Source organism: Protopterus annectens, chromosome 7.part0, assembly GCF_019279795.1.
Source record: "Protopterus annectens isolate FY-2018-M chromosome 7.part0, PAN1.0, whole genome shotgun sequence".
Lineage (NCBI taxonomy): Eukaryota > Metazoa > Chordata > Ceratodontiformes > Protopteridae > Protopterus > Protopterus annectens.
This window is the reverse complement of record NC_056739.1, coordinates 211,518,002-211,536,866: the sequence shown is the minus strand read 5'-3', so window position 1 is coordinate 211,536,866 and position 18,865 is coordinate 211,518,002. Positions and strand designations below refer to the sequence as shown.

The window sequence follows — 18,865 nt, the reverse complement described above, 5'->3', positions numbered from 1 at the left end:
ATTGACAACAAAGATTGACTGACAATTATATTAATATTTATTTATTACGCAACTAATACATTCGCAAAGAACACCCCACGCAACTAATAAATTCGCAAAGAACACCGTACGCTTGCTGCTTAGTATTCTTGCTAGCGAACAATCATCCCTTTTAACGGGTATTCACTGCAAGAGGTTCTCCCGTTCGATTCCCGGCTGGAGTGCTTTCTGTGTGTAGGCTGCATGTCCTCCCCGCGGTTGGGTGGGCGTTCGAAAGACATGCGTAAATGGGCGTGCCTTCGTTGAAGGTTGCCTGGCACCTCGGCGTTCGTGAAAATCAACTGCCAATCATTAGCGGACCGGAGTTCCGCTGTGGCGACCCCTAACCGGGAAAAGCCGAAAGACAACAACATTAGAGAAGTACCTCAAAGTAGCAAATCCCGCCCTAAACACGCCTCCAGGCCGACAATTGCTGGAGGCGTGCTGAATATTCATTCATTTGCGAAGTACTGAAATGAATATTGATAAAGGGGTTCTTTTTTGTTATACCGACTGTTATATTTTACTGGTACGTCTCTAATATAATGCCCCCTTCCCCTTCTTTACAAGTGTTGTGCAACAGTTTTTTACTTTGACACTATACCAACTTGTGGACTGTGTTTTACTTCCATCGATGCATGTACTCCATGCAAACAAAACTTTTCCCCGACCATCTATGCAGCAAATAATGCTCAACCATAGTACCTCCAAATATCGCTTATATAATTTCGGCGACAATGGTGTGTAGACGTCATCATTGTGCGCTAGCATATGGAGTGTAAACTGACATATCACATAAGCACGAGTATGAATTATTCAGCTTGTGTCACATGTGTATAGTGCAAGTGTGCAACGCAACGGCAAGAATGCTATAGTAATGACAAGGCTTTCTGATGATTGTGTGTGGCCGCTGCCTTTACTGGTTTGCAGCATGAATACCTAACTGTCTTAACTGATTGCTGTGGTGTTTGCATATGTTCTTCTGTTAGTAAACGCTGGGACCGCGTGAACTTGCACTTGTGTGTACAGTTTATCTTTATTTTAAATTTGGGTTGAAGCAATCAGTGTGCGAGTGTGAAAATGCTGCAGCAGTTGGTCCAGGGTGTAACTACTGAAGAAGAATTCTTGCTTATTCAAGGTGAATATATAAAGCATTACAATTACGGGTTCAAATGGGTGAGACGGTGGCTATGTAAAGTGATTTTGAATTGTGTACAGTTGATGCGGTTTATTTTTTACGAAGATGGAATTTGGTTATGTGATTGAACTTTCATTATATTGACAGAGAAGTTGACCTGCATCAAGGTTGCATTGAATTATTATCTTGCTTGTTTGCTTTGTTTAATTCCACTTATTATCGTTTCATTTAAAATGGAAACCCCACACGCAGTTAAGGAAAAGCCCAAAAAATTGTGTAAATTCCATCCGTTTCCTACTTGCATGTCTGTGAGTAAATCTTCCCTGTGCTGCTTCGCTCCGGCGTCATTTCAGACGATTATTCTTTATACAATGTAAAAGGTCGCAGGGGAGTGCTTCAACCCCCCCCCCCCCTTCAGTAACTTGTAGGAATAAATCAAAATTTGTAAAATTAGAAGTTAAAATTAATTTAATTAATATGGTATTTGGTTCGTTAATAGCCTAAAGAAAAAAGAAGACAAGTTTAGTTTTCTGAATGCATGTTATAAGCAGAAAATTAAAATTGGCACGTCTAGTGGAGAACATATTCACATGTAATCTGAAATATTAAGAACTCCGTTTAGCTATTCATATTATTTATGAAGAAGAATGTTCTGTGAATTGTGTCCTTTTTTCCTTAAGGGTATATTGAATGTTTAGTTTTACATCTAGTGGAGAACATATTCACATGTAATCTGAAATATTAAGAACTCCGTTTAGCTATTCATATTATTTATGAAGAAGACTGTTCTGTGAATTGTGTCCTTTCTTCCATGAGGGTATATTGAATGTTTAGTTTTTGCTGTTTCCAAGTGATCATTTGACCTATCAATGTGATGTGTATAGCAGTAAATGAAAGGGTTGTTGATCCAGCCATCTGAAAGTGGCACAAACGAGATAGGTAGATTTTTGCATTTGGTTAATGTAGCTTTTATTTAGGTAGTCTTGAGGAATTATCAGTGTAAAGTAATATTTATAAAGTAGATGTCACCTTCACCCTTCTGTCTTCAAAACTCATTTCTCCACCCTGAATGCACTCTGAATTATCCCACGGCACTGATGAATGTGTTTATATCCAGTTTAATCTTCTTTTTGCTTGTCAAATTGTTTTACATTATTTATCTTCAAAGTGTTTGTTCCAATGTTTTTTTTTTATGTATTTGAACATATGATTGTGCCAATAGGAGAGGTCCAGTAAGTCTGTCTTGTCTGTTCAGTTTATTCCATCTAGTCTCCTTGCTGCTACCTCTCAGAAACAAAATATCACTTCCACTTTTACTGTGTTCCACGGACTAACTTAAAGGAAAATTTTATCTGGAAACTGATAAAATGCTGTTCAACAGATTTTCGTGTTCTTTTAGTAGTAATGTACATCGCTGTTAACAGGTTAGTGTTTTGTAATTTGTAAGGAATTGTTACTTGGAGCAAGCCATTGCCATTTGTTACACCAGCTTTATGGATGTAGTTTTTTTGGCAGCCACCTTATTGTCTTCTTAACATGCATTTTTTGTCCCTGCCATGTGATAAAGCCAGAAGACTGATGCCATGTTTCTTTGATTTACAGTGAAATTAATTTTAATTTCTGCTTTCCTTGAGTCCATGTGGATAGTGTTATCTTTTAGCTTGACCTCTGAATTTTATTAAGTAGGAAGCTACTTAACAGAATACTTCAGCATTTTTAAGTGTTTTGCTATAAAGACAAGGGGTTGGGAGGGTGGCCTAATGGTTAAGGTGTTTGCCTTAGAAACACAAGGTGCAGGGTTCAGTTCTCACAAGGAATAATTGGCTAGGCTTACAATGGCTCGCAAGGGCAGTTAGCCTAATACTAACTTATGAACCTATGAAGAACTTGTAGTGACTCATCACTGTTTGAATCTAAGGTGTCAACTGACTTCTTCCTCGCCTCAGAAACACTGTAAAAGAGTATGAATGACAAAGCAATAGCAGATATATTGCAATGTTGACAGTGCAAGGCTTCATTTAAAAATAAACATCACTATATATCAACACAATGTTGGGCAACAGATAGTAGAAGTAATGCGAGATGTCACATAAAATAAATGGTGTGCAAAAAAAGGTCTACGAACTCAGATGCAGACAAGAAACAGAGCGAGAGGTGCTGCAGAATTGTTTTCTGTGTTTGCATCATTCTTAGGATTTGACTAAAGACTAAAACCCCTTTTGTAATGAGAAAAAAGTGATAGCTGTAGTAACTTGTTCTGTTTTTACTAACCTCCTTCCCATTTATATTGTATTTGACTTTAGGATTATTGGAATCAAAACGCATAACTTTGTACTCATCAGCGTTGTAACTTTGTTGCTTTTGCTCTGTCCTTGCATCAGCATCCCTCAAGCACTGTTTGTTGTTACCTGCCTGTTACACATCTGTCTCATTCTTTTCGTTTACAAATGAATATTTTTCTCAGTCCCATTGATGTACTGATGTTTTCCAAAAATTTCTTCTGTGCTTCACTGAAAAGAATAATTAGCATGAAAGTGTCAAAATAGCAGTTATTTGTACTCCACACAGATCTTCAGCACTGTAGGCTGTAGCACAGTGTATCCCCTGTTAATGCTGCCAACTGTTTTTCCTACTTCTTACCAATCATCTTACATCCATCACTCCTCCTTACCTAACTTCCAAGGCCCTTCCCAGCTTGGAAACCTCCTTTCTTTCTCTTTGGTGAATACCAAGACAAAAGTTTATTATGTTCAGTGTGTACAGAATACTTTTTAGTGAAATAATTTTACTTTGTGCAGGTCTGACACACATTGTTATTACCAAAAGTGTTATATGTGGCATTGCCTTAAAAATCATATTAAGTAATGCCTATTCTTCACAGCTTACAGTCGCTTTCTGGATAATCTGAGCACAGGCTGGCATTTACTTCTGCATTGTTGCTCACTTCAAAATGGAGCACAATCATAATACTTGCATAGTTGCAATTTGCAGATGTTCTGTGGTTGGAGCACTTATGAGAATGAGTGAGACAGGCATTGCAGAGTCAACTAATAGGCTTGTTTTCTATAAGGCCAGCAATCCCAGCGTGAGGACAATATAGTAATGGGGTGTTAGGGTAACAAAAGTGCTTTGAAAATGCTGCTTATGTTATGAATGCTATATTATTTTGTAAAGTGACAAGCTGAAGCATATGCATTAGACAAATGGGTGTATCTGAGCAGACATTTAGGAGGTCATGTGACTAAACTGGTATAATGCACACTGTGATGAATCAGGGAAACGTAATGCATCAATGCCATTTAAGTGTAAAATATGAGGGGCTTGGTCTCCCACCAACAGCATTGACGAAGATTTGATTTAAAAAAAACGTATACACTATAATATGCCGCCTAGGAAGTGGTTATGGCCTTCTCGTTTGCTAATTTTAATGAGCTTTTGTTTGTGGAGAAGGGGTGACATTATAGTATATAAAATACTAAATTATATGTTCTTTGTTTTAATTTTATTTAGCATTTTGGCAGCCTAGTAAAAGAAGGGATCCCTCTGGATATTTTTCTGTCATCCCTTATTGTAGGATTTCTGAGATCAGGAACACACACACAACCTATTGTATTATTGGAAAGGTGCATTTCACATGCAAAAGGAAAGATGTAGTAGTGCTACTAACAAATAGAGTAATGTGTGTGACCTATATAAGGCTCTTGGGCACAGAAGACAGAGTTACAAAGTGAACTGCAAGCATTTGGATTGGAGAAATAAATACATGCATTTGTGAAGTTGTGACATTTTCATTTGTTTTGGAGGGATTGTATTGTATTGGGAATGCTGTTCCAAGTAGTAGTGCCTCGTATTGAGGATGCTGCAGCTCAGTAGTGAGGTTTGTGCTGAAGTGTGCATCGGTGTGGTAGACAACATTCTAGTATTGGATTCAAGAAATTTGTGTAATTAAATTGGAAATATTTGTGTAATTAAATTGGAAACAATCTTCATTTAAGAGCTTATGGATTAAGGACCAGGTTAGAAGAGCAAGAGCAGAGTTTGCTAACCAGAAAAAAAGACTGGACAGCAGTGTGCTGTATTGCTGATCAGGAGGTGATCTGAGTGCAGACTTGTATACCTGAAGAAGTATTGGTGCTTGGCTATGCTACTAGTGGATGCTGTGGATAGTAAAAGAAGTGCATAGTATATAGTATTACTCTTCTGGCAGTAAAGTCACCTGGATTTCATAGGATTAGAGACTCTAAGCAGTGTAGGTCCTTTGGAGTTGACCATAGAGTTCCTGATGTAGTGAATTAGTAGAGTTAGGCCACGAAAGTTGCTCCTTGGAAAATTCATGTGCTCCACTTCTGCAGCTTGGAAGTTACAAAACGTGATCCTGTCCAGGAGCACTCGTGCACTATAGCTGGAAATTTTAAGTGGAGAAGATATTCACAATAGATCTCACATATCTGGCATAGCACTACACTTCTTTTTAGCTAACAAGAGAGTGCTGAGAACATACAGAATGAATTGTGGCTAGAGATACGCTGTAAGCATGTTCACCGGGAAGCAAGTCATTTGAGACTGAAAACCCCAAAAAGATTGTGGTATAGTATAATCACGGACATGTGTTTGGTTATTTTCAAAGCGTGCATTATTAAGATTTGCTTCATTAGCAGTCTTCTTTTTGAAACTGAGTTTGCCTAGTACAAGTGCGTTATGTTTAGGAAGGTAATAAGAAAAGTTGTTGAGAAAACTTACATCAGTGGTTTAGAATTGTAAACCTTTGCAGCTTAAAATTTGAGGGGATTTGCTACAGCAATGTCTACAAAAATATGGTGTAGGCCAGAGTCAGTAAATTAGGTTTCAGCTACTGAGCAGTGATAACCAGTTTCATGACTTTCTTGCATGCGTGGTCATTAGGACAGTCATTCCTGAAAAGTTTAAAATTGGTTGTGAGATGATGATATAATAGTCAATTTATAACCTGGATTAATTGGCTGCAGTAGTTTGGTTTCAATCTAGAAAGGTGATTTTTTTTTTTTTAAACACATTTTATTGATGTTTTACGTATTTGACATAGCAAAATTCAGAAGAGTAAAAAACAGAATAACAGTATGATTGAACCTTTGCTGGACATGGATTTCCTTCCAGTAATATCCGCGGTGGTGCAGCGGTAGTGTTGTTGCTCCACAGCAAGAGGTTCTCCCGTTCGATTCTCGGTTGGAGTGCATGGAGTGCCTTCTGTGTGGAGTCTGCATGTCCTCCCCGCGGGGTTGAGTGGCGTTCCGAAAGATATACGTGAATGGGCGTGCCTTCGTTGAAGGTTGGACGTTGAGCTGGCAACCGGGCACCGTAAAAATCTACTGCCAATCATCAGCAGACCGGAATTCTGCTGTGGCGACCCCTAACCGGGAAAAGCCAAAAGACAAACAACAACAATCACCCAAGGTATACTTTGAAGTGAGCCATATAATGTCACATTAATAAAACTTTCATACATGATAAATTATAATAATGACATTAAAAATATTTAACATAATAAGTTATTGTTAGAACATTCTTGACTTTATACAAGATTTGAACTTTTGCCCTGAAAGCACAAGTGACACTATTAATAATCCTTGCTAATGAAGTGTGTAAGAATAATAAGTCATTACACACTGACTTAATTTTGCACCATATGACAGTGTACTTAACAGTAAAACACATTTATTTATTTATTTTTATTTGATTGACATTTGATTACCAGGAAAGCCAGACTGGGCACAAAACCCATTTTTAGCGGAGGCCCAGTGAGAAAAGCTCCACAATTATAATGGAAATTACACAGATGTAAAAACTAACAGACAGAACAAATCATATCTTACATAGCTACAAATAATGCAAGTCTTAATACTTGGGTATGTAGGCAAAAAAGCTGAAATGTGTGGATAGATACTCTTGTTACTTGTCCACAGGAAAATTTATAACACAGAATTTGCAGTGACAATAACGTTTCATGTGAAAAATTAGATTAAATAATACAGGTTAGCATACAATTTGGGGATAGTATTAGATGATGTCTTAGCAGAGTGTCAGAATAGCAGAGGAAGAAATAGTTGGTGTCTCAAAAGTGTCAGAATAGCAGAAGGAAAGGTTACATGGAAGAAGTGTTAAGCAGTAGGAGGATAGTGTTGTAAGTTTGGGCAGTACGATGAAGTAGTGAGTAAGGATGAGAATATCAGAGGGAAAGGATAGCTGGAGAAAGTAATCAGCAGCAGTAGGGAATTTCTGAGTAAATTTCAAAAATTAAGAACTAAAATAATGCAATGTTTCCATTTTTTGAGTGCTAGTCTCTTTCTCCATCCAGTTTTTTATTATTATAATGTAAACCATTTTCCTTTACTTAGTCGGGTAATGGAATATTTAGGATGCAGTTCTGCTATTTCCATGGAATAGAAATGTTTTTTTTTTTTTTTTTTCTAGTTTGAACAGAGATGGTTCCATATATGCTTCATTTTAACACACTGACAGAATATATGTAGGGTATCAAATGTTTTACTGGGACAGAAAGAACAATATGGTGTCACTAACTTTGCAGAGTCATGAAGTATCAGTATAAACTCTTGGAAAGGGGAATGTATTAATGGACTTTATAACCAATCTGACTATGCCAGTACTTTTCAGGTATCCATAATTTGGGTGAGTGAGTTGTTGGAAACATTTCTCCACTTCCATCCTGGGTTGTTTTCTTTTATATGCCTTACCCACTTCCCTACCCCACCTCCCATGTTTGTCTTTTATGTTTGAGGGCAACTCCTCTCATTGAACCATGCCTCCATCATGGGAGTGTCAGAGATGAACTTCCTCCCACTCACTATGGGCTCACCCAGCCCTCCCCTCAGTTACTTGAAATGCTGATCAAACCTGGGTCCATTGGGTTGTAGTTAGGGCTTTATCCCTCTGTGCCGCTATTAGATTATCTACGATTTGGAGCCTATGCATGAAACTGGTTGGAAATCTGAAATCATAAATGTCTGGCACAAAGGCTGCATTTTTGGTGAAGATCATTATCAGTTGTAAGTCTGGTTAATGAAACGGATATATAGTTTGCCATTAAATGCTTATCAAAGTTAGATTTCAGAATAAAAGCTGCTTTTCACCCATTCAGGAAGTGGTCTGTGATATATTTCTGAATGTTGTTAAGTAACATTAGCAATAGCTGAGCAAAGTCTAAATTGAATGTTTTATAGAAGAAGGGATTATAGTCATCAGGATCTTGAGCTTTACAGGGTTTGAACCTGTCTGTGGCTTCATATATTTATTTTATGTTCAAGGTAAGGTCCTACATATTTATCTGGTCAGTTGGGGTTACGTCTAGTTCAAAGGCATTTAGATAACTTGTCAGTATTCTGTAAAGAAATATATATATTAATCAAAGGATAGTTTCTATATATGTACAAATATAGATGCATGTATATCTCAAATGCTTTCAGAATATCTTGTAATTGATGACATTTATTCTGAGATTGTTTTGAATATTATTGGTAGGATGTGTAATTTTTAGAAGAGAGTCAATGAATTTAGAGGGGATGCTTCCCCTACTGAGAATATTGTGCCAAGGTGTAGTCTTGGTTATATACATGCAATTTTAGTACTACTTGTAATTTTTAGAACTGCATAAACATTTTTTAAGTTCCTTATCTAACCACAAGGTTTATTTTTCAATAGAAACTATATCCTGAATGTGTTTCATATAGTAGGCTGTTGCACTAGTTAAGAAACATCTGATACCCTTAAGAGATTAGATGGGCTTTGAAATCGGTTATCTGTGCCTGTGTATGAATTATTACTTTAAGCAGGACCTCATCTGTCCTTAATAATTTAGGGTTTTGTCATACCTTAAAACAGTAGAATTTACATTATTCAATAACTGAAAAGTTAACATTTTGGTATGTCAGGAATGGTCTGTGAAGAATCTGGGATTTACTATGAAGTTGGAAACAGATGAAGCAAACGATGCAAAAATTAGGAAAAAAATGATTCTTGCTCACATTCTGTGTGAGTGTGATAAAACATGAAGTTACTGCTGTCTTGGTGCAGGAGTCTGTAGGTGATGGTTATGTGGCCTTTAAGTTTTCTAACATTAACGTTTCATTTAAATTACAATTGGTTATCAAACCTTTTTTATCTAGAGCAAGTTCTAAGGTAAGATTTCCATCTGCTGCTGTAATAATGTTATGGTTTGAGTAGTTAGTTGCCAAGTATGATATGCAGGTAGCACAGAAACATAAGTTTAGTCTTGCCGTGCATGCAGTGAGGTCATGGGTTTAACTTGCTCCTCTAGAGTACATTCTAGGAGAATATGCCCACCTTGCTTATCTATTTTCACAACATTAATTTTGTCAAATTTCATTTTTGAAAACAATAACAATAGCTTTGCTAGTGTGTGAATCACCACCTGCAAAAATTAAATACTGAGCCAGTTCATTTGAGTACGTTCTAGTTAGGTTGTTAGCATCTGAGTTTCCTGTATACAAAGTATTTAAGTTCTACAGCAAATGCCAGAATAACTTCCATTTGGGTGAGGGTGAATGCCCTTAAAGGCTCCACAGTGCACTATTTATATCTGTATAGCCAAGGCGTCAACAGATAGACATAGCAAAAATTGGTTGTTAGAGCTCTAAATAAATATTCTGATAGAGCTGACATGATAACATTTAGACAAAATGGTAAAAGTTAATTTTATGTCATTTCTGTATCCTTAACTTAACACACAGGTAATGCTTGCTGAAGTCCCAAACACATTTGTGTGTTAAGAAGTGGAAATGGATAGGTCAGCCCTCCCCAGGATCTAATCTTGTCTGGAATCCAATTTTACATCTTTATTAACTTCACATATTGCATATTGACATGCATACACATACATTTTTAAGAGAAAACAATCCATTACAAATATTTTTTTCTTTTTTCCTTCATGAATTATATGATTTCTTTCTTACATTCAATTTAACATTATATAGATTGCTGATGTCCTGCCTTCACTGAAATTTTACTGTTCTTCCTGAACATTATTCTCCATTTAGAGAATGGGCTTACTGTACAGCAGTACCCTGATTGGAGAATGAACGTTCTCCAGTAGGGTATTAATGTACAAGCGATGCCTGCCGAAAAATGAGTCCGCCGCTTCATGGCAGCATATCAAGCTGCTGTGGAGCTCGGACTCGGAAAACGAAATGGCTGCCATTATTTTACACTCGCTAAACAGTGCTTTTCCTGTTTAGAGTGTGTAAAATCTGGAAAAAAAAGACAACAAAAAAAGGTGTGTGTGTTTATGTCTGTGTGAGTGTATGCATGCATGTCAGTGAAAGTGAGAGCGAGCCGTTATTTTACACTCGCTAAGTAGCACTTTTGCTGTTTAGCGAATGTAAAATTAAAAAAGAAAAATAATTAAAGTAAAGCCTGTGTGAGGGAGTGTATGAGAGTGAGAGTGATCGATTGAGCGAAATAGAAATGTGTGTATTTCTGTCTGCATGTGTGAGTTAAGGCATGCATGAAAGCAGAGAGACTGTGTGTGTGTGTGTGTGTGTGTGTGTGTGTGTGTGTGTGTGTGGTGCGAAAGCGATCCAATGACCCCTGGTAGCATGTGTGAGTGATAGTGAAAAGAGAGTGATCTCTGGCAGCACGTAAAGAATGGGCTCTCTGTAAAATCATTCTGTTTTACTGACTTGTGTATTTTTAAGTACTGTTTTATTTTTTTAATATATTTTGGAAGTAAAATGCTTCCTCCAATACCATTAACATATACAACAACAAGTAGGAACTATTTTACATCAAAAACATATTAAAAAAATAAAAGAACTTAAAAAAGTACATAAGTAAGTAAAACACAACAATTCTCGAAGTGCAATAATTCCTTCCAGGGTGTATGTTGGTGTGTGTTAATGTGTAATTAATGCCCTTCCAGGGGTGTAGAGGCCCTCCGCCTGCAACGTCCTGCCTGACAATACCCCTGGGCAGGCATTAATTACGCACTCACACACCCTGTCGTGCATTATTGCTTGCATATTCTTCCCACAGATTCAGTTTATTTCTATGTAATTTGCTCCTTCCCTTTTCTAAAGATACAGTCTCCAATTTCCTTTACTGTATTTGGTAAGTCTTTTAAAGTTGGTGTAGTATTTTAATTCCATTTTCTAGTAATTGCTTTTCTGGCAGTCAACGTTACACTTTTAAATGCCTAAATATTGTAAGGACCTACTGTTTCTGTATCCCAGCTCAAAAGAATCCTTTTAGTTACAATAATTTGCCCCACCAACATTTTTAACAAAGTATCCTGAAGGGGATTTATAAAATGTACGAGCTCATTACATGCCCAAAAACATGTTCCCAAGTGCCCCGTCTTTTCCGTCACACTCCCAATGATTACTGCTTAATTTTGGAAAAAGTATACTTGAGGTGAAGTCAGGAGTGGCAGAGAAGTATGTAAGAGTGGTACAGGATATGTGCAAGGGTAGTGTGACAGTGGTGAGGACTGCGGTGGGAGTGACAGATAGGTGGAGGTGGGATTACATCAAGGACTGGCTCTGAGCCCTTTCTTATTTGCAGTGGTGATGGACAGGTTGACAGATGAGATCAGACAGGAGGCTGCGTGGACTATGATGTTTGCAGATGACATTGTGATCTGTAGTGAGAGTAGGGACCAAGTTGAGGAGACCCTGGAGAGGTGGAGATATGCTCTAGAAAGGAGAGGACTGAAGATCAGAAGGGTATGTGTGTAAATGAGAGGAAGGGTAAAGGAATGGTGAGGATGCAGGGAGTAGAGTTGGTAAGTTTAAGTACTTGGGATCAACAGTTCAGAGTAATGGTGAGTGTGGAAGAAAGGTGAAGAGAGTGCAGGCAGGGTGGAATGGGTGGAGAAGAGTGTCAGGAGTGATTTGTGACAGACTGGTACCAGTAAGAGTGAAGGGGAAGGTCTACAAGAGGGTAGTGAGGTCAGCTGTGTTATAGGGGTTGGAGACTGTGGCATTGACAAAAAGGCAGGAGTCAGAGCTGGATGTGGCAGAGTTAAAGATGTTAAGATTTGCACTGGGTGTGACTAGGATGGACAGGATTAGGTATCAGTATATTAGAGGGTCAGCTCAGGTTGGACAGTTTGGAGACAAAGCAAGAGAGGCGAGATTGCATTGTTTTGGGCATGTGCGGAGGAGGGATGCTGGGTATATTGGGAAAAGGATGCTAAGGATGGAGCTGCCAGGTAAGAGGAAAAAGATAAGGTTTATGGATGTGGTGAGGGAGGACATGCAGACGGTTGGTGTGACAGAGCAAGATGCAGAGGACAGGAAGAAATGGAAACAGGTGATCCATTGTGGCAAACCCTAACAGGAACAGCCGAAAGAAGAAGATGATATACTTGAGGTGTAAACTTACCCAAGCAAATACTTCAGTGCAAAATTTCTAAGCCTTGTAGATTTTGTTGTATGCTTGGAAGCCATGCAAATATCCTCCCTTTGTATATTGCCTTTCCATTCCATTTCCCAGTCTTTTCTAAACCTGTTGTGATTGATACTCACAGTTTTCATGCAGTATTTTATATGCCTTACTATTTAGCCCTCGCTTAACTGCAGCCTCTATTCTAGACTTAATTAAAACAAACTCAAAACGAACTCAAAACCAAATAAACGAATTGGCACCAACGGAGATAATAAATCCAACCACAGGACCGTAGATGAGTTATTAGTTAAGTGCTTTCACTCACTTTATTCAACATGAGCTTCTTCAGAACAAACACTTTACCAATTTCAAATCCTTTATAAACTGTTACCAATTATGTCACGTGACTTTCTTAAAGAAATCTAACATCTTCTAAAAAAGGAAATAATCAATATAATTATAAATTAAATAATATAATGGTGTATTAACCATTTACCTATAATAAGATATGTATATGTAATATCTATCACTATAAAAAATTAATAAATAATCTACATAATACCCTACCTATTTCTGGCCATTGTTAGAAAACATTTAATGTTAATAGTACCATTACGGCCAGGAGTTTCGTCAGCAGCCACAACAATTGCCACAAACTTTCTCTAAACTCTAAGAAAGTCTTGTAGTCACCTGTAAACAAGTCAGAATTCACCTTTTCTAGTACAAAGAAAGAAAATTTCTTAAAAAGTGGGCATTCTGCAGCATGCACTGCCAAAGCATTGGTTCCATCCTTTTTTGTAATAGCTAAACAGTGCTCATAAATTCTCTTTTGTAAAGCTCTAATGGTTTTGCCAATATAAAACTTGTCGCATGTGTCACACATAGCACAATAAACAACATTGGTGGTGTTACAGGTGGTAATGGTCCTTAGCCGAGAACCTCCTCCCTATGTGTTTAAATTCAGTGTTGGATACATTGCTCATAAATCTACACTGTTTATATCTTCCACAAGAAGAAGCAAGGCTAGATGTAGAATTTAGAGCCATCAATTTGTTTTTATTCTCCAAAATGTGCTTAATACTGGTAGTCTTTTTGTAGGAGAAATATGGTCTGTCACCCAAAATCTTTGTTAGTTCAGTGTTTCCCATCAAAACCTTCCAATGATCTAATAGAATTCTCTTAATATCTCATTACATATTAGAATGGGAAAAGCTAAAGAAAAGTTGGAAGAATCTTTACACTGAACACTAAGGGACACTCCCCTAAGGGTGTCCCTAATGCTCAAAATAGGACAAGCAGAAGTGTTTCTAAGTACCAGTACTTCCTGAATAATCTTCTTGAGCCAGACTAAATCATAGCCTCTCTCTAGAAAAAACTGTGTCAGTCTGTCTACCTCATGTAGAAAAACAGAGTGCTCAGTTGTCAACCTACTAAGGCGTATAAATTGACCTTTAACCACTCCACCCTTCACGTGAACAGGATGTAAACTTTCTCTGTGTAGATACTGGTTGACAAAAGTGGTCTTCCTAAATATTTGACTCTTGAAATTCCAAGAAACAGTATCAAAGGTTAGATGTAGGTCTAAAAAATCTATAGACTCATCAAAACCTCCAACAGTAAACTTAAGAAAAGTGGTGCTATGGTTCAGATGTTCAACAAAAGAACATGCCATAATCACTTTTCCAGAGAAAAATCAAATCATCTATGTATCGCCTATAAAACAAAGTGTTGTCTAAAAAAGGTAATACATAGAGATATCTTAACTCCCAGAGAACCATTACAATATTAGCAAAAGATGGAGCTACTCTTGACCCCATAGCAACCCCTGATGTCTACTGAAAAAAACAATTACCAAATCTAAAACTATTGTTGGTGAGAACCAACTCTCATTAGGGTACAGACAGTATTAACAATGTTGTTCCCAAGAGATGTATATCATGTCAAATATTCTCTCAGATATTCTAAACCAACCTCCTGATCGATGCTTGTGTATAAAGAAGTAACCTCTAGACTGGCAAAGAAAAAAACATCAAACTTCAAGTTCACTTAACAGTTCTAACAAATGCCAAGAGTCACGTAGGTAAAATTTAGATTCCTGAACCACTGGATTTAGTACCATTTATTATATTATATTATTTTATTTATTATTGAATTTATAATGTATTATATTGATTATTTCCTTTTTAGAAGATGTTAGATTTCTTTAAGAAAGTCATGTGACAATTGGTAACAGTTTATAAAGGATTTGAAATTGGTAAAGTGTTTGTTCTGAAGAAGCTCATGTTGAATAAAGTGAGTGAAAGCGCTTAACTAATAACTCATCTACGGTCCTGTGGTTGGATTTATTGTCTGTTGGTGCCAATTCGTTTATTCTGTTCTAGACTTCACTATAAACTCAATCAGAGTTGGTCTTTATTTAACACTTCCCTGTCTGTTTTTTTGTTTGCATGTATCCTGTTATGAAACCCTAGTAGGAAAGGCAGTCTCCAACCCGTAGTCCCAACTTCTGCGTAGCCTCATCCCAGCCTGTCACTTTTTTCTCTCTATTTACTCCTAGTACCTTGGCTCCTTTGCTCATTTTGTCCAATAAATTCCAGCTCCCTCTTGCCTGTTTTCTGTGCCCGTATTTGTAGTCATCCTTATTGTTTTTCCTTTCACCATTTCCATGTTGGTGTAGTTCTCAAAATACTTTTGCTTTGTAATGTTAATTTATGGGTGGTTGTTGCCCCCTTAGTGGCCTGCATCACAAAACCTGTTCTGTCCTTATTACATGACCCCCCCCATTTCAACATAATTTCTTTCTGCTTTGATTTGTAGTCATCTCCTTCTGTTATGTATATGAGCTCAAACTGTGCAACTCTCAAGTACCTTGTTCTGTGGGTAGAAGTAACTTATCCAACTTAACTCTTTCCCTCCCAAATAAATATCTATAATTATTTATTAATTATAGTCTACAATTTTAATTCTGGTCAATAAAATATATCTGACCTGAAAAACAATAATAATAATAAAAAATATGCCTGTCCTGTTTAAAATTTATAAAGGGATTTGAAAAATGTCCACTGCTTACACCTTCTGTTGTATTCATTCTCTAAAACCTCAAACTTCTCAGGTCTTGCATCATCACTTTATTCTCTTCCACCATATCCTTAGCGATCCTAATAGAATTCTTTTTATTCCAAACACCTAAATACTTCATCTTGTTATTATTGAACCAGATCATGTGAGAAAACAGTTTACTGCTATAGCATTTGATTTTACATTCATTTTTCTATATTCTGAAAAGACTTTTTAAACTGTCTCAAAATGCTCTACAACACTGAAATACAACTTTCTGGATTTACCAAGTGCAACATATCATCTACTCAAATTACTATTCTACCAGTTATACCCTTCAATTTGTTAGTCCCTTATTTTCTTTGCCAGTGGCTCTAAGTATAAGGCACCTAACAAAGGGGAAAAGGAGGTCACCACTCCATGGTTCCTGTCTTTAAACACACCCATAAGTCTGAGTAGTCTCTTATGCAAAGCCATGGAAGGAATTATGGAAATGATTATTAACAGCATAAAAAAAAAACCTTCAAACACTGGGTCTAATCCACTTTGGTTTCTTCAAGGGCAGATCATGTCTACTTAATTGAGTGGACTTGTTCAAGTCCTGTCCGTATACTTCAGGAGGGTCTTACGCAGACCAACAATTGGTGTCTTAGTCATGGACTCAAACTGAATGCAGAGAAATGCATCATCATTCCCTTTAGCAAAAACAATGTCCCTTCACACTATCAAATCAACAACAATACCCTAAGTACCTAGAAAGTGGTAAGGGGTTTGGGATTACAAGTTGAGTGCGACCTTAACTTTGACTACCATGTGTCTACTGTAGTAAAGAAGGCTTTCTTCGTAGCACACTTGATTAGTAATGAAATCACCCCGAGAGCAAAGGAGGTTATAACCCCTTTATACTTGACACTAAACAGGCCCATAATTGAGTATAATACCCTGATCGGCATGTGTGGTACAAAGCACCTGCAGCAAATGGAGAGACCTCAGAGGTTTCTAACAAAGAAGATCAAGGGATTCCATCACGTGCCTTACACAGACCAACTAAAGTCCTTGTCACTATACTCTGTATCATATAGACTTCCTAGGGGAGACTTTTGCCTGGCTTACAAAGCAATCTCAAACCCAAACCTATTAAACTTGCTGCACATCCATAAATTAAACGGGAGTAGAGCTACCTGTTCCAGGGATCTAAATATGGCTTGCAACTTAAATACGACTCTCTCTGGAGGGACAGAATGGTCTCCTAGTGACTGCAGTATCCTTGGAGTAGGCTACCAATTAATGTGAAATAGAGCACCTCTAAGATACTCTTCAGAAGGTTTCAAAAACCTGGATGAATGGATGGGGCACTGTAAATTCTTATTGGGGATAGCGCCCGCAACCCTCCTGTACATGGCCAGTATTGACTAGCATATCTATGTTATTACATTGGGATGAAACAGCTAGACTTGAAATGACCTCTGGGTTGATAGCCTCATAAACTCCTATGAAGGTCACCAAGACAATGGATGCCAGTTAGCAGTCTAGGGAAACCACCTCCACAAAGAGGCCAGTCAGTCACAGAGTTCCCACAGGCTCAGTGCTGGGTCCACTCCCTTTTGCCTTCTGCTTCTGTGAAGTTAAGGCCAATATCAAGTGCCTTTGGTTGACCAAGTCTACAGATGGTTGCAAACTAGAAGCAATCCTAGAATTCCCCCAGGACACTAACATCCTACAGGAAGGACTAACATAAACAAATGACTCATGCCAGAGCCACAGCTTGGAACTTATTTCCAAGAAATGCATTATAGTACCCTTTGTTAACTCAGGCACCCTAGGAAGTTATCTCATTGATCCAAAAAGAAAGGCTGCAGAATGCTTTCAAAAACAAATAAAATGTGCATTCCAACAGAGGAAATACTAGGCTCCAATGTAGAAATGCAATACTCTCAACAAGTATTTATTGAAAATCTAATAATTTATGAACACCATGTAAAACAAAGAAGACCAAATACTTCAGTTTGTTTTAAAATAGTTTTTTCAAAATGGATATTTTAAAATGTATAATACTTTAGCATTTTGTAATAGATGACTTGTTTGCTATATGTTTATTAAAAGCCAGAGGAAATTGCTGGAGTTTAAAGGGTATAGAAGAGAAGTGATGTAATTATTTGGAAGTCATAGATGTATAAGGGACGAAAGTGCTAGTCTTGTCTTTTTAATGTTTATTTATTTATATATGTAGAAGTTCATTGTTATCTTTTTCAGTTTTTGTAATAAATATTTTGTGAGAATATTATGTTCGTGTATTGGAGCTTAATATCTCCTTTACCAGCAAGAACACACAGTTTGTGGTTATAAATTATCTCCTCGGTAACGCATCCCTAGGAGTAGAACCAGTCATCAGGAATTTGGGTACATGTCTAGATAGTAACTTGGCTTTCAATTGCAACCTTGTCTCTGTACTCTGTTTCCTGCATACTGTTTATGTGATCTATGCCTGGCATGCAGAGCATCCTTCTGTCCCACTCTGATGCACCTTTTGCATTTTTGAAAACCGAATAGCATCAGAATTAATCAAACTAGGGATTTAAACTTTGCTTTCCAACATAAATAGGACATGTTGGATGGACATGTATGCGTCTCAGAAAATTCTCCTTCTCGGAAGCAGGCTTCCCATCAATGAGAAACAGAGCTGTCCCTAGGCGAGAGAAATCTGGATTGGTGAATGTGAAATTGGAAGTCCACCCCAGGTCTAGCACCTGTGCCTCTAATGGATAGCGACTGCCTGTAAATCGTGTCCTACTTTAGTTGTACACCTTAAAAATCTCTAAGGCTCTTAAACTTGTGCGATACAATTGAGATGCTTGGCTAGGCTTATAAAGGCCCCAGTGGTCATTAGTCTGTTATACACCTATGAACCTTTGATCCTTCATACATCTTCCTAATTAACTACTTTATTCTATAAAGACATGCAAATGATGCAGTTGCCTCTCTTATAAAGCCCCAGCTAACTTTTTCAAATGCCTTCTGTGCATCAAGACCTACCAACAATAGTGAGGTTGTCTTCTTCTCTTCAGTGTAGATCATCATCATTCTCTTAAATTTTGTCAAATGTTTTGCCTCCCCTTCACAAAACCATTTTGATCTATGTGTCAGTTATGGCAACAGCTTAGCCATTTTCTTGGCTTGTATAAACATTAACACTTTTTATAATCATGATTCAGAATTGAAATTGGTGTATATGAAGTGTTTAAAAGAGTATTTGCCCTC

At 37.4% G+C, this 18,865-nt stretch overlaps 1 protein-coding gene across 1 annotated transcript in view; it reads left to right on the top strand.

Annotated features, from left to right (window-relative positions):
- The first annotated feature begins 364 nt into the window (after window positions 1-364).
- The window catches only part of ELP5 (elongator acetyltransferase complex subunit 5), a 912,344-nt gene continuing 893,843 nt past the window's right edge, over window positions 365-18,865 (top strand). Inside the window, exon 1 of the mRNA XM_044076712.1 lies at window positions 365-1,156. Coding sequence (XP_043932647.1) covers window positions 1,099-1,156 — 58 coding nt within the window. The 5' untranslated portion in view covers window positions 365-1,098. The remainder of the gene's footprint in view (window positions 1,157-18,865) is intronic.